Raw genomic sequence first — 15,650 nt, forward strand, 5'->3', positions numbered from 1 at the left:
TGATAAAATAGACGGCTTATTACACGCCACCAATACAACCAGAAAACTTCAAAACTAGGTACATTGTACTACATGTATTTTAATTTCAAAACTTATGGCTGCTTTAGCTTGCAGTCCCGAATAAACAAATAACTCAACACTGTAATCCTTTGTCGATGACGGAGACCGAAGCTGTTACTTTAGTAGTGTTCAGAGCTAACCCATTCTCCTTGGATTCATACTACTGTAGTAAGTCACGAAAGTTAAGAATTGGATAGAGCATTTCAAATTTTGAAAAACTCGCATCTTGGATAAAATATATTTTAAGGTGTGACAAATTTCAGGGCTATTTGAAGATTGTAATTCATGTTTTTCAAAATTCTGCACTTCTGTTGGAAGACATTAGTTAATTTGAATCTCGCCAATACTGATACTTGAATTCTGTATACAGTATCAATGCCACGAATAATTAACATGCTGATTCATTCATTAGTGATTTGGAAAACTTTGATATGCCCTGTTGCGGTGCCGACCCATAATTGATCATTTTTCAGTGTTAGTGATGTGGGTAAACTAATCAACTTTCCTTGAATCAAAATTTTCACGAAAACGGCATCCATATTCAGTAGATGGATCGCTGCATTATTTGTGTCGCTGACAAAGATATTGCCGGAACGACTTGCGCATACGCCTTGGGGACAGAATGGACTTTTGAGATTTTGCCCATTGTAAACGGAGTGGGGTTGTCCATTTTCTCGCAGAACCACAAGTTTTCCCGATGATTCAGACGTCTGGTCGATAACGTAAATTCTATCATTTTGGGCCAATACGCGAATGGGGCGTGTAAAAAGTCGTCTGGTGCTACCTTTTTCAAATTCGTATGTTGCCTCGACTTTCCCTTTCACGGAGACTTTTTGCACAATTCTTCTGCTTTTTTGTTTGGGGTTAAAGTTCTTTTCGTCTTCAAATGACAAGAGTAGACTTTGTTGACCAGCGCGACTGATACCGATTGGGTACAAGGGTTTGGTGTGGAAGAGCGTTGAAATATCGCCATCTAAGGCGCTGAATTTCTTTATGCACCGCTCCCCTCGAGACGCAAATATGTGATCCCTGTTATCCATGAGAGTAAATGTTGCAAACAGAGTTTTTAGATCCACTTCCTCAAGTGTCTCCCCTTTCTTGTTGACAAGTTCGATTTTACTGGATTTGGATCGATGAACCCAAGCCGCCTCGCTCGAAATGGCAGTCATTGAAAGAAGATTTTCATTTCCAAGATGGACTCCATCACCCACAGGTGTTGCTGTGGTATGCTTTTCTTTATCGGCCATTTCAGGCTCTTTCTTATTTTCCAAATTCCCAACCATTGCTTTAAGCTTCTCCATATCAATCTGGCCTTTACAAAAGTTTCTGTATGATAAATCATCGAAGCTAATGCTCGTTTCTTCCTCCATTTTTTCTTCAATTTCTTGCACTCTCTCTATCAGCTCCAGCTGAGATAACGAGGGTCCCATCTCCTCAAGATCAGTGGCAAGTTTTTCAAAGTGTACTATCCTTTGTTCGAGATCATTTTTCTTCTCTTCTAGCCCTGAAAGGTATGCAGAAGTTTGTCTGCTATGCTGATCTCGTAAGCTCTCCGCCCACAGGCTCACAGACTTTATAACCTCCTCTTCCTGTCGAGAGATTTCATTTTCAGCCTTTTGAAACCTCGTCTTAGCGCTGTGGCACGTCTCCGTCACCTTTACCAGCTGTCTACGTAGCTCTGCGACGTTCGTGGTCCTAATTCTGGTACTGGTGCTGCGCAGACTAGAAGATAATTTTTTGGAAAATTTTCCCACAGATTCCCACGAGTGACTGGAATGTTCGTCTTTAACACATTCCTCACAGACATTCTTTTTGCAATCTTTACAGTAAATGGTCAGTTCGTCGTTGGTATGGATTTGACAACAGGGAAGAGCCACCTGCGCCATGGTGCGCCAATCTACATACTATTTGTAAAGTAGAGCCAGGTATTATTAATTGTCATGCTCTGTTATCTTTCAATGTATGTTATATGTTTCAAAAGATTATCTGCAGTTTCAATGTTCACATGATAACGTACATGGGTTTTCTACCAGGAAGTACATGTGCGTTTAGATTTACTGGTATGTATATTTAGTCAACTATGATAATAATCAAATAGATAATAGTTGATAGTTTTTACAGATTGTGATCGGTCAATTGAAGCAGGGTGTAAAATTCGTAGAGAAATTTCACCCGTTTAAAACATTGGAATTACTTTCTATCTATTGCCAAAAACTGATGTATAAATCATTTTATACAAAAATCTAACCAACGATAGAGTTACATGTACGATCAGTGACTGTTGGATTATACACATGTATAACTAACTCGCGATGTGTGTTCACAGTAGACATCTTTTTTTAAAAATGTTGTTATTAGCCCCGTTAGCAAAAAAAAAATTAAAAAAAAATCCACACATCTAGAGACGTTACCAGTTTCAAGTGAAGTCCCTCAAACTTAGATGTATGCAGTGGCTGTTCTTTTACAGTCTCACCAGAAATACCCGCGACTAACGATTGTTTGGTGAAGGGATGGTCACTACCTATTTTGGCGTCTAAAGTTTGAAGAGGAGGGTGGGGGAGTGGGTTTTACGCAATTTTAGCTTGTATGTGCTGGACGTGAGTATTAAGACTCGTGGGTTCTCCTGCTTGGAAATGAGATATTTTTAGATATCTCCAATAGGAAAAGGAATGTATCATACACGAAAACTGCGAGGAATAGTCTTTTTCCATTTTTGATCAGTTTTGGATTACCCAATATCTAATAATCATAGAGATCTGAAAAGTGATCCTAACCCCGGGAGGCTCCAGGTGGTACCCCAACAGCCACAAAATGAGGGAGGGAAATCCGTAAAATGATTGTCTTGTTTCAATATCTGTTTTGCGGACTCTACAAAGATTAAGGAGTTATTAACATCCATTATGGCATGCAAAATTAGAAACTTTCTGCAGGTAGTCCAAGGGGTCCCTTACCTTGCGACAATATTCGTTTCGTGGATTCTCTTAAAAAATTAAGTTGTAAGATGTACAATCAGGCTGATCAAGATACAGGGCTCACGTCGAGTATGACCGATCGACAGGGGATGCTTACTACTCCTAGGCACCTGATCCCACCTCTGGTATATCCAGGGGTCCGTGTTTGCCCAACTCTCTATTTTGTATAAATAGGAGTTAGTTGTGCGATTGATCATGCTCTGTTCTTTATCTTCACCTTTCACAATCTTCACCTTTCACAATCTTCACCTTTCACAATCATCCTTCTTTCTGAGAACAATAAGATTCGAAGAGTGTTCTAGTCCTATCTGACAATCATTAATTTATGACATTATTTTTCTGTAAAATTGTGTCATGTCTTCTGTTTAATACGTATATCACTGACGTTACATGTTAGGGGGGGGGGGGGGGGGTTAGCGCGATCTAATTACATGAAATATGTTTCCATATACGTAAGATTTATGTTCATGTTGCATACCAAAAATTTGTGCAAAGCCGTTTGATTTTGATTGTTTGCTCTAAGTCCCCCTCGAAAATTGTTCACTGACCCATACTGAGACGTCAGTGCCAGCTGTAGGTGATGTAACACGAATTTAGACCTATGCTTAGCGCACGGAGCCGTAAACAGCAGTGAGGATTAGATCGTGAGATCCGCTTAATATCCAAACGATTTCTAAATGTCCATCTTCGCTAGCGAAAGATTTACGATCCGCTCTGCTAAAACCGCTAATATTAGTTTGTCTCGTGTTATCTTTTCAAATAACGCAACAAACTACATACCGTGGATCCGTGACTTGCTCGCGTCAAACCCAAGACGTAATAATATGAAGTGACTGTTTTTTCTCCAAACGTTGGCATTTAGAAGTGAGAGTCGCGGGTCTTTTAGTGAGACCTCCAAACTGTGACCCCGTGTCGCGGTAGGCGTTCGCACGATAAAGAAGCCCTCACTGCTACGACCCTGAGCTCCACAAGTTTACAAGTCTAAGTTGTGGCACTTCGCCTAACTACAGCTGGTGACGTCTCAAAACGAGCGAAAACTCTCGAAGGAACATAAACAAATAAGTAAAGAAATATACAAAATCGCTTGTATCTCTGATATTGAAACAGCGTTTATATTTCACGGTAAATAGATAAATGTAACAAAGTTTATTTTGATATAATGAAGTTGGATGTTTGCTCTCGAAAAACGATTTACCTTTATCTAATCTCAAAAAACACAATTCAATTGAATATTTACAAGTACATTTAAAGAAGACATGTCGTGACTGAAGGAAATCATAATAGATTGTGTGCAATATTGGTATGCTGTAAGGAGGCCGAAACCCGTCACCAAAATAAAAGACGTTGCTGAATGTTTTCACGGGGTGCACTCGGCTTCTCTAAAGAAAATAGGGTACATGCCAACGCTGTATAATGCTTTACGGGGTCCTTTGCGGCAAAACAAATCTATAAGGACTGTATGTCCATACTTAGTTAACAAAGAAATGTTATCAAAACTTAATACGGACGATCCATCTTAGATATTGCCTCCTATTACACTCGGAGACCTATGGAGCGCCAAATTAACATAAACTCAAATAATTGAAGATATCTTCAATTATTTGAAGATATCATCAATTCAATTATTGCTCTCTTTAATTGAATTAATGCGCGCATTAAATCAATTATTGCTCTCATCAAATGAATTAATGCGCGCTTCATTTCAATTATTGCTCTCTTCAATTGAATTAATGCGCGCATCAATTGAATTAATGAGAGCAATAATTGATTTAATGCGCGCATTAATTCAATTATTGCTCTCTTCAATTCAATTGATGAGAGCATCAATTGAATTAATGAGAGCAATAATAGATTTGATGCGCGCATTAATTCAATTATTGCTCTCTTCAATTCAATTGATGAGAGCATCAATTTCGTAGAAATATTGCTCGCAATAATTAATTTAGAGCTCGGTATAAATAATTTGATGATCTCTTTAATTCAATTGAAGATATCTTTAATTATTTACAATGCTTTTGTATAAGGAATTAATGCGCTCATCAATTCTTTTAAAGAGAGCAACAATTCAATTAAAGAGATCATTAATTCAATTGTGGATATGTTGAATTGAAGATATCTTTAATTATATAGTTGCTCTCTCTAAAAGAATTATTGCTCTCTTCAAATGAATTAAAGATATCATTAATTCAATTGAAGAGAGCAATAATTGAATTAAAGCGCGCATTAAATCAATTATTGCTCTCATCAAATGAATTAATGCGCGCATCAATTCAATTATTGCTCTCATCAATTGATTTAATGCGCGCATTATATCAATATATTGCTCTCTTCAATATTGAATTGTAGCGCGCATCAATTCAATTGTTGATATCATTAATTCATTTGAAGAGATCATTAATTCAATGAAAGCGCGCATCAATTCAGCTGAAGAATTAATGATATCATCAATTCAATTAATGCGCGCAATAATTCAGAATTGAAGATATCATTAATTATTTGAAGAGATCTTTAATTAATTTGGCGCTCCATAGAGACAACACTACACGGGCAACTGTGTTACTCAGCGCCGCCAGATAGGAGGTGGATATGGAGCGCCAAATTAACATCTATATAATTAATTGAAAATATAATTGATTATGTGAAGATATCACTAATTCAATTATTGGGTGCAATAATCCAATTATTTCTCTCATCAATTAAATCGATGCACGCATCAATTTGATTGCATGCGCGCCATAATTATAAATGGACGCGCGCATCAATTCAATCACTGTTCTTGTCAGATTAAATCGATGCGCGCATCACTGTGGCGGAAGGATTGCATCTATATTTCGGATCAAATTAAAAACATTTTCAATATCTATATCATTGATCAGTAGATGCTGTAGGTGGCTATCTGACTGAGCGGGTTAATTACTATAACTTTCCTCTAATTGTGATATACATATGTGATGAGTATTTGACTGTATAGCATACCAACACTTAAGAAAACCATTCATTAGAGTCCATCTCCATGAACATTTTGTGCAAGAATTTTATAAACCTGTGTAATAGACAAAAATTTATCTGGCTTATGAGCAACGAATGTAACAATATTATTGAAAAAAAAAGCCAATTACATATATAGCTGTTCATTACTAAGACAAGTTGATTTATCATGAACTTGTAGATTTTATTTTTCATCTATCTTTTGGATAGTCACTCTTTTATGATTTGTGCATATATAGGCGTATATATATGAACTCTGTATTCTTTGTATGCCCTCTGGGCCCAAAATTGGAAATGAATTACTTACTTACTTAGGAGTTTTATGATACACTATTAGACTTAAAAATTACACATTGACAAAAAGCAACATCACCAATGTGAAGATATATCAGATTAGCGCCTCTGGTAGGCGTTGTGAGCTACGGGCCTCTTTATTATTTCGTAATTTAAAACTCTCTATAATCAGATTTTAATATTACACACTTTGATATTGACCAATGAACGTTTAGAATACGGAACCATGATAGACGCCATGATATTGTAGCAATATTTTCAATTTTTGAAGAAATTTGTTTTTTATTGGGCATAGAAAGGTACTGCATTTTATTTCAGTTTTGAGATTGGACTGATTTGAATATTTTTATAAATTGTTCTGTTTTAAGTTTTCGCGAATTTCCTCGGACATTTGCTTAATTTGTCAGATGAAGTTTAGTCCAATATTTACAATTCTTGTTTAGGCCTAGTTGTCAGGTTGTTAGTCATAACTATATATAGGATTTTTACAATTTGCAGTTGTATAAATGTATTGCATGTATGTCAACTAGTTACATTTTGATATTTTTTTTCCCCAGTACACAATCATGACAGACACGCTTACAGAGATAAATGAGAATACAAAAATGGCTCGAGAAACAGCCTTGTTTGGACAGTATGACACGTCGCTGGTCTACTACCAGGGGGTCATTCAGCAGATTCAGAAATACATGTCTGCCGTTAACAAAGATCCAGACAGGAGGCGAAAATGGATGCAGGTTGTTGAATAGTTTCAAGCAATGTTAATTAATCTGTTTATGTTGTGGCGGTCAAACGGGGTTCGATTGATGTGATGGTGGTCGAATGACTCAGTTTATAGAGCACCTGACTGAAGATGTGGAGGGCCTGGTTTGAATCCTGGTCTGCTTTGTTGCATTTCCTTCCTTCCTGTTACATTTGCAGTGATTCCGGTCATTTTTGTTTTGGTCTAAATATCAATTGTTGGTCGGACCAAGTGTCCCATAAATATTTTTTTTCTTCAATGAAATGTACATGATTAGATAAATTTTCAATTTTAGCAGCATGTCCCAAAATTTATTCTGTTCTTAATTCGTTGCAAACAGAAAACATGTTTACGATTAACTCAAATATGTATAAAACTTACAATCATCTTCAATTCCCCGAGAGGGTGATAATACAATTGAGCAATATCCTGTGAAACTACAGACGTCTTTGAAGCATTTGAAATAGGTAATAAATAACAGGCAAATAAAGTGTTAACTATACTCTGATCAAGAAGTACTTTAACAACATGGGCACGTTTGATTGAAAAAATTGAATTTGAGTTACTAGAGTTTTAAAAAAAACATGTATTTCATAACACTAGTATTGAACACAGGTTGGAAAAGTTTTCTCCACTGACGAATCTGAAGTGAAATGAAAGTACGTTGCCGATGTCATTCCAGGCAAAAGTATCAAGAGGATAAAATCTGACACAAACTAAAGAGAAAAAGGAAATGAAAAAGAAATCCAGAAAAACAAGAAAATTCAATGAAAATGGAAGGTCGGACGTGATTGGCTCTGTAATGACATGTTTTATTAACATTAATCACCATGGAAACAAACGTTCAAGCACAGGAACCGCTTGTTTTGTCTGTTAAAATAGTAGGGGTCTATACCATTAACACCCCCACCCACCCCACCCCCCAAACCCCTCAAGGAATGAAATTTCACTCAAAACTTCATTTCAAAATAGTCTAAAATTCTGCTTTTATGGTCACCCACCCTGAAGTTCTTTCTGATCTGGTAATTTCAATTTCTATGCAATTGATCCACCATAAAATTAATCCTAATTGATGCATAACTTGCAGTATTCAGTAATTTTTTTTTGCGACCTTTTCTCGGCTCAGTCCCTTGTTTGTCCTTAGTTGGGAATATTTAGGGAAAATCTTCTCAAGAACCACTGGGCCTGAAAATTTTACATTTGCATGAAAGCTTCCTGACATAGTGCAGATTGAAATTTGTTAAAATCATGGCCCCCGGGGGTAGGGTATGGCGACAATAGAAGACCAAAGTTTTATATGGGAATATATAGGGAACATCTTTAAAAATCTTCTTCTCAAAAACCACTGGGCAAGAAAGTTCAAATTTACAAGAAAGTTTAAGCCTGATATAGTGTAAATTCCAAGTTTGTCAAAATCATGTCCCCCATTGGTAGGGTGGGACCACAATAAGGGATTCAGTTGCCTATCAAATTTCGGTCTGGTAAAATGTGATTTGGTCCAGTAGAAGACCTTTGGTGCCATAGACCAGACCTTGGAACTGACAGGTGAAAATGCCTGCCAGGAGATAAAGATCCTGGGTAGATGTCGTCAAGTTGTAAAGACATTTAAGGAGGGTGAAATATGGCGGTTAGATGCCAGACGGGTTCGATCGCTGGTAGTCAGATAGATCAGTTGATAGAAGAAGACCTGACCAGAGATTCAGGGGTCCCTGGTTCAAATACTGGTCTGGTCCCCTGCAGTGAAAGCAAAATGTCGGACCAACGGACATGTCCGGTAATTTGACTCTTGGTCCGGTAAACTTCGTTATATTTTTGGTCTGAATGTCCGGTGACTTTTCAGCAACAGTTTCGGAAACCACGTTTCGACTTCCAGTTCCGTTTATGAAAAAAAAAAACAATAATGCAGTCCCTTTACAGTGATTTTTTAGGCCCGTTTTGGGTCCGAATTTCGGCCCTTTCCCCTCCTAAAAATTGTCAATTTTCCCACCAATTTAGCTTGCATTTTCCCCAATAATAAAATTATGAAAGGAAAACGTATTTGAAAAAAATAAACATTCGATTTGAATTATATACATAAGACTTAACAAAGAGTTATGGGAATGATGATCTGGATAGAATAGATGAAAATTTTATAAGGTTAAAGAAAATTTAATGTGTGAAATAAAGATAATATAATGTTTGATATGATTTTAAAACTTATTTACGATAAAATTGATTTTTCCCAATTTGACTGAAATGTCGACAATTTTTCCCAAATCGAAAGCCATGGGACCCTTGTTAAAAATGTAGAAAAATCACTGCTTTAAAACGAAAATCCAATGACTACTTTTTTCGGTCTGGTAAAATGTGCTTCGGTCTGGTAATGTTCCTGTGTTTACCAGTCCGAATGTCCTGTAAAACATTTCAACATTTCGCGATCACTGCCCCTGTATTTTCCTTCCTGTTACAACATAATTACATTTTATGTTGATGGTGCTACCATTATGGCAACAGATTTTTTTTTTTTAAAAGTGGATGGAGATTTGTAAGAATACATATAGATCTGTTAGATCTACCAGGTCATTGCTTAGATGTAGAAAGTGATACACCTTCTATTTTGTCTTTATTGCAGTTCTAACTAAATTGGTTCCCTGTAGATTGATATTTTAAAGCATGGAGCATCAATGAACCAGTGTATATCCCAAAACTTAATGGTACTTTTGAAATGATTTCACCTATCTTCACTAAATTTTTGTGATTACAGTACAGTGTTACTCTCCAAATACCACTGTTCACACCTATATAATAATAGCTGGCAGCAGTTTATCAGCTCTCCAATCTTTATGACTGAACTGCAGCTATGTTGACATAGTCGTTATTTAAAAAGCTTACTGCACACTATAAAATATGGAAGAATGCTGTAGATACTTTTCAGTGATACCATAAATTCTATAAATCACACACGTAAATTATTTATTTATATTTACATTCTTAACAGTTTTCTCAGTGATAATTTCTCTGAAGCCCCGATGTGTTAATTTTCCCACTTACTACATCTGCATCAAAATTTCTCATTTGCATGCAAATCAGCATCTGATGATGTCAGTGGGTGGGGTCTATGGAATGATATGTGTATTTCAATTGCTCTTCTGCAGTACTTTTGATATGTTGATGTTATAATTTAGTATTTATGTCAGATATAGCTATAAGGAATCAATGTTTAGTTTGTTGAGCGCTCGAGGTGACTAATTACAATGGATAATACAATGATTTGCATTAACTGTTTGCCATTATGCAAATTATCACATTTTCCATTGTAGTTAATCCCCTCATGTACCCAATAAACTAGACAGTGCTTGATCTTTACATAGGCTCGAGACATGATAGCCTCAGAATGTGATCAGGTGAAAGAGATCTGTGATACCCTGGCAAGCTTCAAGTCCAACCCCAGACCCTCCGCCTACAACTCTTATGACAACCAGGAGATTGGATCTCCGTACGGAGATTATGGCAGAAATGATTATTCCCGACATGAAGAGCCAACTAGGGACCCTGATGTTTGGCCTCCACCAACTCCTGTGGATCATAGGTATTAAAGATTGGAACTTTTAATATTTTTCAGTTGGAAAAAATGCGCTAGTTCAAGTTCATGAAAATTTAATCAGTGACACATAGAATTCTTTTTCCTTTATAATACCTGTATGGTTTTTTTCAGACCAGGACCAAATTACCGTGGTGGTGTTCGCCAGCCAGTCAGAAAACCAGAGCCTGCCAGGAACCGAGCAGCACCAAGTCGCGCAGGGCCTGGGGACAGAAGAGGCCCCAGTCAGCCTAGTGGTCGAGGGGCCAGGGCTGGAGGCCCAGGTCAAAAGGACAACAAGAAGAAGGTATGTATTAGGATCAAAATATGGAGTCAGACTGACTCTAAATGTGATACAATCTTGGTTCATCTTAATGAAGTGTTTTGAACTGGATATTTAGATGTGAAATTCATTTTGAGTGTAAAAACATGTTGTGTCAATGTATTACAAAAATTCTTGCGTGTGTTGAAATATGAATATGATTTGTTTCAATCTATGAATAAAGATTAATTGGACAGAAGTCATTGAAAAGTTTGTTATTCTCCAAAAATAAGGATTTTTAATACACAAAACATGTATATACATTTTTAATAGGGAGATGATGGAGAGAAGAAGTTTGACCCTACTGGTTATGATAAAGATTTGGTGGAAAACTTGGAAAGGGACATTGTACAGAAAAATCCTAATGTCAGTTGGTAAGGACAGAATTGAATTCTTCGTCCAGTTTATGTTGAAATAAACTCTGACGCATAGAACTAAACACTGCAATTTTAAGAAAGAGAAAAGGAAAGGTTTGTCACAATAAGTTTCTCTAGTATGTTAACAAGGCATTCGATCTGAATGGCTTTCTAAACAGTGATTAACGAATCTTCATCATTGTTATTTACAGGGACAGTATAGCTGATCTGATAGAAGCCAAAGCTCTCCTGAAGGAGGCTGTGGTTTTACCTCTAGTCATTCCAGACTTCTTTAAAGGAATTAGGAGGCCTTGGAGGGTAAAAATTATCATTTAGAAGTAATTACATGTAATGCTTAATATGACAATCTTAAATAGTGTGTGGCACCTTAATGTTTTCACAATATTGATGATTCATTATAAGAATAACTTACATTGTATCAATGATATTAAATTCCTTTTACTATTAAAATTGTATTCTTTGTAAGATATTGTTTATGATTTCATTCATACTTATATTAAGCACTCCTTCCATTGAAAATAAAACCTAAATTTTTATATAGATTTATGAAACAGATGGATGTATCTGTCACCATCTATTTTTCGAAAATGAAAGTCAGAAGTATTGATTTGCTGATAGAGATTCTTATAGGAAACATTTATAAGATATGGGGAATAATTTCCGTTTTAGTGTAAATTGGCAAGGTGTAAAGTTAGTATTGACTATGGGAGTGTTATGTAATTTCTTGTCTGTAGGGAGTATTAATGGTGGGCCCCCCGGGCACTGGTAAAACCATGCTGGCCAAAGCGGTAGCAACAGAATGCGGCACCACATTTTTTAATATCTCCTCTTCCACCCTCACCTCCAAATGGAGAGGGGAATCCGAGAAGCTTGTTCGAGTTCTGTTTGAAATGGTAAGGCGGTCCCTGTCTTCATTACTAAGTATTGCATGCCCTTGTTTTTTTATCTCCAACACTAGGGGGTGTTGATGGTCGGCCCACCGGGAACTGGCAAGACCATGTTAGCTAAGGCTGTGGCTACAGAGTGTGGGACGACGTTTTTTAATGTCACGTCCTCGACGCTCACGTCTAAGTACCATGGGGAGTCGGAGAAACTGGTGCGGATATTGTTCGAGATGGTATGTAGATCCGGTGATTGACAGGTACTCTGCTCTCCCAGTTTGTGTCATTTGCGACCACTTCCTTCCTCTGAACATTTCACTCACAGCATGCTAACTAGTGTAGCTACCAGTAAGTTTGTCACATGACGAGGACCATGTTTTGGTTATGGTAAGGTGAGTTTCTAGCGGCAGACTGTGCATGACATATGTACATTGAAACATCACAGATGGAGTTTGATTTTATGCATGATAATTATGTAGAAATAATGGATTATAAGAAATATACCTTTACAATATTTAGGGGCACAAGGTAAGTACATAGTTATAGCTAGCTGGCATGGTCACTATTCTTTATATTAATGTTTAAATCATTGTTGAAAGAACATTCAAGCGGACTAAGACAACTAAGAATTTTTTTGTAGATAATACGGGTAGGGGAAACGGGGTGTGTTGGCATTTATTTTGAATGGAAAATATTTTTGGAGAAGGGGTGTGCATGTAGTTTGGGAAAGTATTTTTCATTGAAGAGAAGGTTGATTTATCATTTCATTAAAAGTGAATATTTTGCCTGTGGTTTGTAATATGTGTTGATGAATGATTTACAGCTTTGTTTAAGATCTGGACAGTGAACTTTGGCAGACCTCACTTACGTGTGCTTGATGCAAAACCTGTCTTCTGATGATGTTGACAGTTGTTGTTTCAAATATCCCCCTCATCTGCATGTGCACAGCAAACAACCGATCCTGTTGACACTCTCTTTCATTCCTTTTCTACAACATTTTGAGTTTATGTACATGAACTATGCTTTTTGCAATGTCTTGGTACAGTTTCTTTGTTTAAAACTTTTTCATATTGTGTATTAAGAATTGCATGGCTGATGATATTGAACATCATAATTATAGCAAACCAAACATTCTGCACAAAAACTAAGAATGGAATTGTGATTTCAGGCTCGTTTCTATGCACCCAGTACAATATTCATCGATGAAATTGACTCTATCTGCTCGAAGAGAGGCGGGGGACAGGAACACGAGGCCAGTCGACGGGTCAAGTCGGAACTGCTGATACAGATGGACGGTAAAGACTTCTAATAACCCTGAACACTTCAACCTCAAGAGACATTAATCAAGCATTCTAATGCGATTTCTACTCTGCTATCTGTATTTTGATAGGTTTTAAAATGCACTGACATTTTAGGGAGTTGAGCAAGTGTTGAGGAGAATCAAAGATTTATGATAGTGATGTCAGATGAATAACTTATTGTAATGTCTGATCAACATTTTGAGATTTAAGCATCTGGTAAAATACTGAAAAATTGCATAAATATGAGATTAACAACAGTTCTTTGTATTAAGAGATGGTGTTGTTGTAACAGTTATAAACAACTGTTTTAGCGGTCCGCCTAACATATTGACAACAAAATAGGGTGTAGAACCAGAACACCAGCATTAAGGGCTGTGTAGAGTTCTTTGTATGAAATTTGAATATACATGAAGTCATTTGGATCAGATCCTGAAAGTGAAGTAAATTTTGATACCCCTGCTGTTGTAACTCGATCCAAAGTTCTAAAATTCAGTTTGATTTACAGGCTCACTCAAAAGATACACTTTTTAGCCTACATGAATATCTTGTGTTAATTCATGTATGGATCAAATTCATTGTACTGTCGGATTGCATGTCCCTCTAATACTTGAATGTACTGTACGTTGAGTTTAACAAATGTTTTACTGAGTGAATTTTAAAAATTTGTAAAACTCAATAAGTAAACATTTTGTGTCTGACATGTGCATCAAAGTCATGATTTGGATATTTTGATAAAAAAAAAAATGTGTCAAGATTTTTTTCCACATGTTTGAGATAAAGGACAATGGGTATGAATTCTGTCTTAAAATGTTCTTGAGATTTACCTGTATTTTAGTGGTTATTACCTGAGTTTTAAGAAAATTCAAAATTCAGTACATTTTTCAATAAATCTGTTCAAATGTTAATGATTTTATCTGGGATTCTGGAAAGAAAATACATGAATACTAAAATGCCCACTTCTAGTTCATATATTTTACTACATTACACTTCCAGTTTATATGATCATGAACTGAGAAGATAGTGCAATTCTTTTTTATTCTTTCATAGTGTCAAAGTCAAATATTTCACAAATCATACAATGATATGAAAGTAAATATGGTACAAAAGATAATTGTTATTCTTTGTGTGCATATCTAACACAAACAACTTCAGACTTTTATTCTTGATATTTTTCAGTTTCTATTATACTGTATATTAGGGCTGGGAGGATTCAGGGTTAGCTCGATTCGGTTCGGTTTTGATTCAGAACAGCACGATTTGGTTATTTTCGATTCGGTTCATGTTAGGTCCAATTTATCTAATGACAGCTCAAAAATTAACAATTTTAATATAAAGTAGCATACTTGATTTAATTTTATTCAAGTTGTATAACTATATGTCATCATTTGTAAACATCATATCTTTTTATAATGGCATTTTATAACTATGATGGGGAAAAAATTGACAGTCTATTGAAATTTGTTATATTAATTCGCTGCATAATTTTTGGATCATTAAGGATGTATGCTACACCAGAGAAATTTGATGTAGATGAAAAGTGGAGGATATGTACAACAATATTTTGAAGTTGAAAATTTTCAAATTTACTTTATTTTGTCAAAAAATACAGTTTTAGTAGAAGGTAATCTGAAAAAAATTTAAAACCCCTGCTGGACTCGAACCTGCGACCTACAGTTCAGCAGTCGGTAATCTTAACCTAATGAGCTACTCGACTACGTATTGAAATGGAAAAGGAAAAGTCAAATATTGCTGATATCGATTTTTTCATCCATGTCTTTAAAGGAAGTCAGCCATTATGATGATGTAGAGTACTACCTTAATCAAATCTGTAGTCAGTCTAAAATGTATATTGTATTCTTTTCATTCATATGTAAAAATTCAACAATTCTATCAATTGAGAGTCTTTGAAAATCTCTCCTTGATTGATTTACTGCTCTCTCATATTAACTGTCAACACATTTAATCTGGGTCATTATCTACGATGTTGATTTCACTCCAGCACTGACAGAAATGCTATGTCATGTAAAGATACTGTGAACTGCAATGATCTTACGGACCATATTCTGTTGGTATCCGAGTGGTGAAAATGCTAAATCTCAACACAGTAGTGATTTAAATCTCTGTTGCATAAAAATCTGCATGTTCTACACATCA

General features: G+C 36.1%; 2 protein-coding genes across 2 annotated transcripts in view; one reads left to right on the top strand and one right to left on the bottom strand.

Moving 5' to 3' along the window:
- Positions 1-461: 461 nt before the first annotated feature.
- LOC125673128 (uncharacterized) lies at positions 462-1,946 on the bottom strand. The gene has a single exon (XM_048909494.2). It carries the CDS (start codon positions 1,944-1,946, stop codon positions 462-464), a length of 1,485 nt encoding a protein of 494 aa, XP_048765451.1.
- A 1,613-nt stretch (positions 1,947-3,559) lies between these two features.
- LOC125672996 (microtubule-associated protein futsch-like) overlaps positions 3,560-15,650 on the top strand; it is a 53,479-nt gene continuing 41,388 nt past the window's right edge. The window contains exons 1-9 of the mRNA XM_048909217.2: positions 3,560-4,425; positions 6,872-7,051; positions 10,407-10,624; positions 10,751-10,922; positions 11,211-11,311; positions 11,506-11,611; positions 12,049-12,207; positions 12,273-12,431; positions 13,364-13,490. Coding sequence (XP_048765174.2) covers positions 4,384-4,425; positions 6,872-7,051; positions 10,407-10,624; positions 10,751-10,922; positions 11,211-11,311; positions 11,506-11,611; positions 12,049-12,207; positions 12,273-12,431; positions 13,364-13,490 — 1,264 coding nt within the window. The 5' untranslated portion in view covers positions 3,560-4,383. The remainder of the gene's footprint in view (positions 4,426-6,871; positions 7,052-10,406; positions 10,625-10,750; positions 10,923-11,210; positions 11,312-11,505; positions 11,612-12,048; positions 12,208-12,272; positions 12,432-13,363; positions 13,491-15,650) is intronic.

This window comes from Ostrea edulis, chromosome 3 (genome assembly GCF_947568905.1).
Source record: "Ostrea edulis chromosome 3, xbOstEdul1.1, whole genome shotgun sequence".
In the NCBI taxonomy this organism is placed as follows: Eukaryota; Metazoa; Mollusca; class Bivalvia; order Ostreida; family Ostreidae; genus Ostrea; species Ostrea edulis.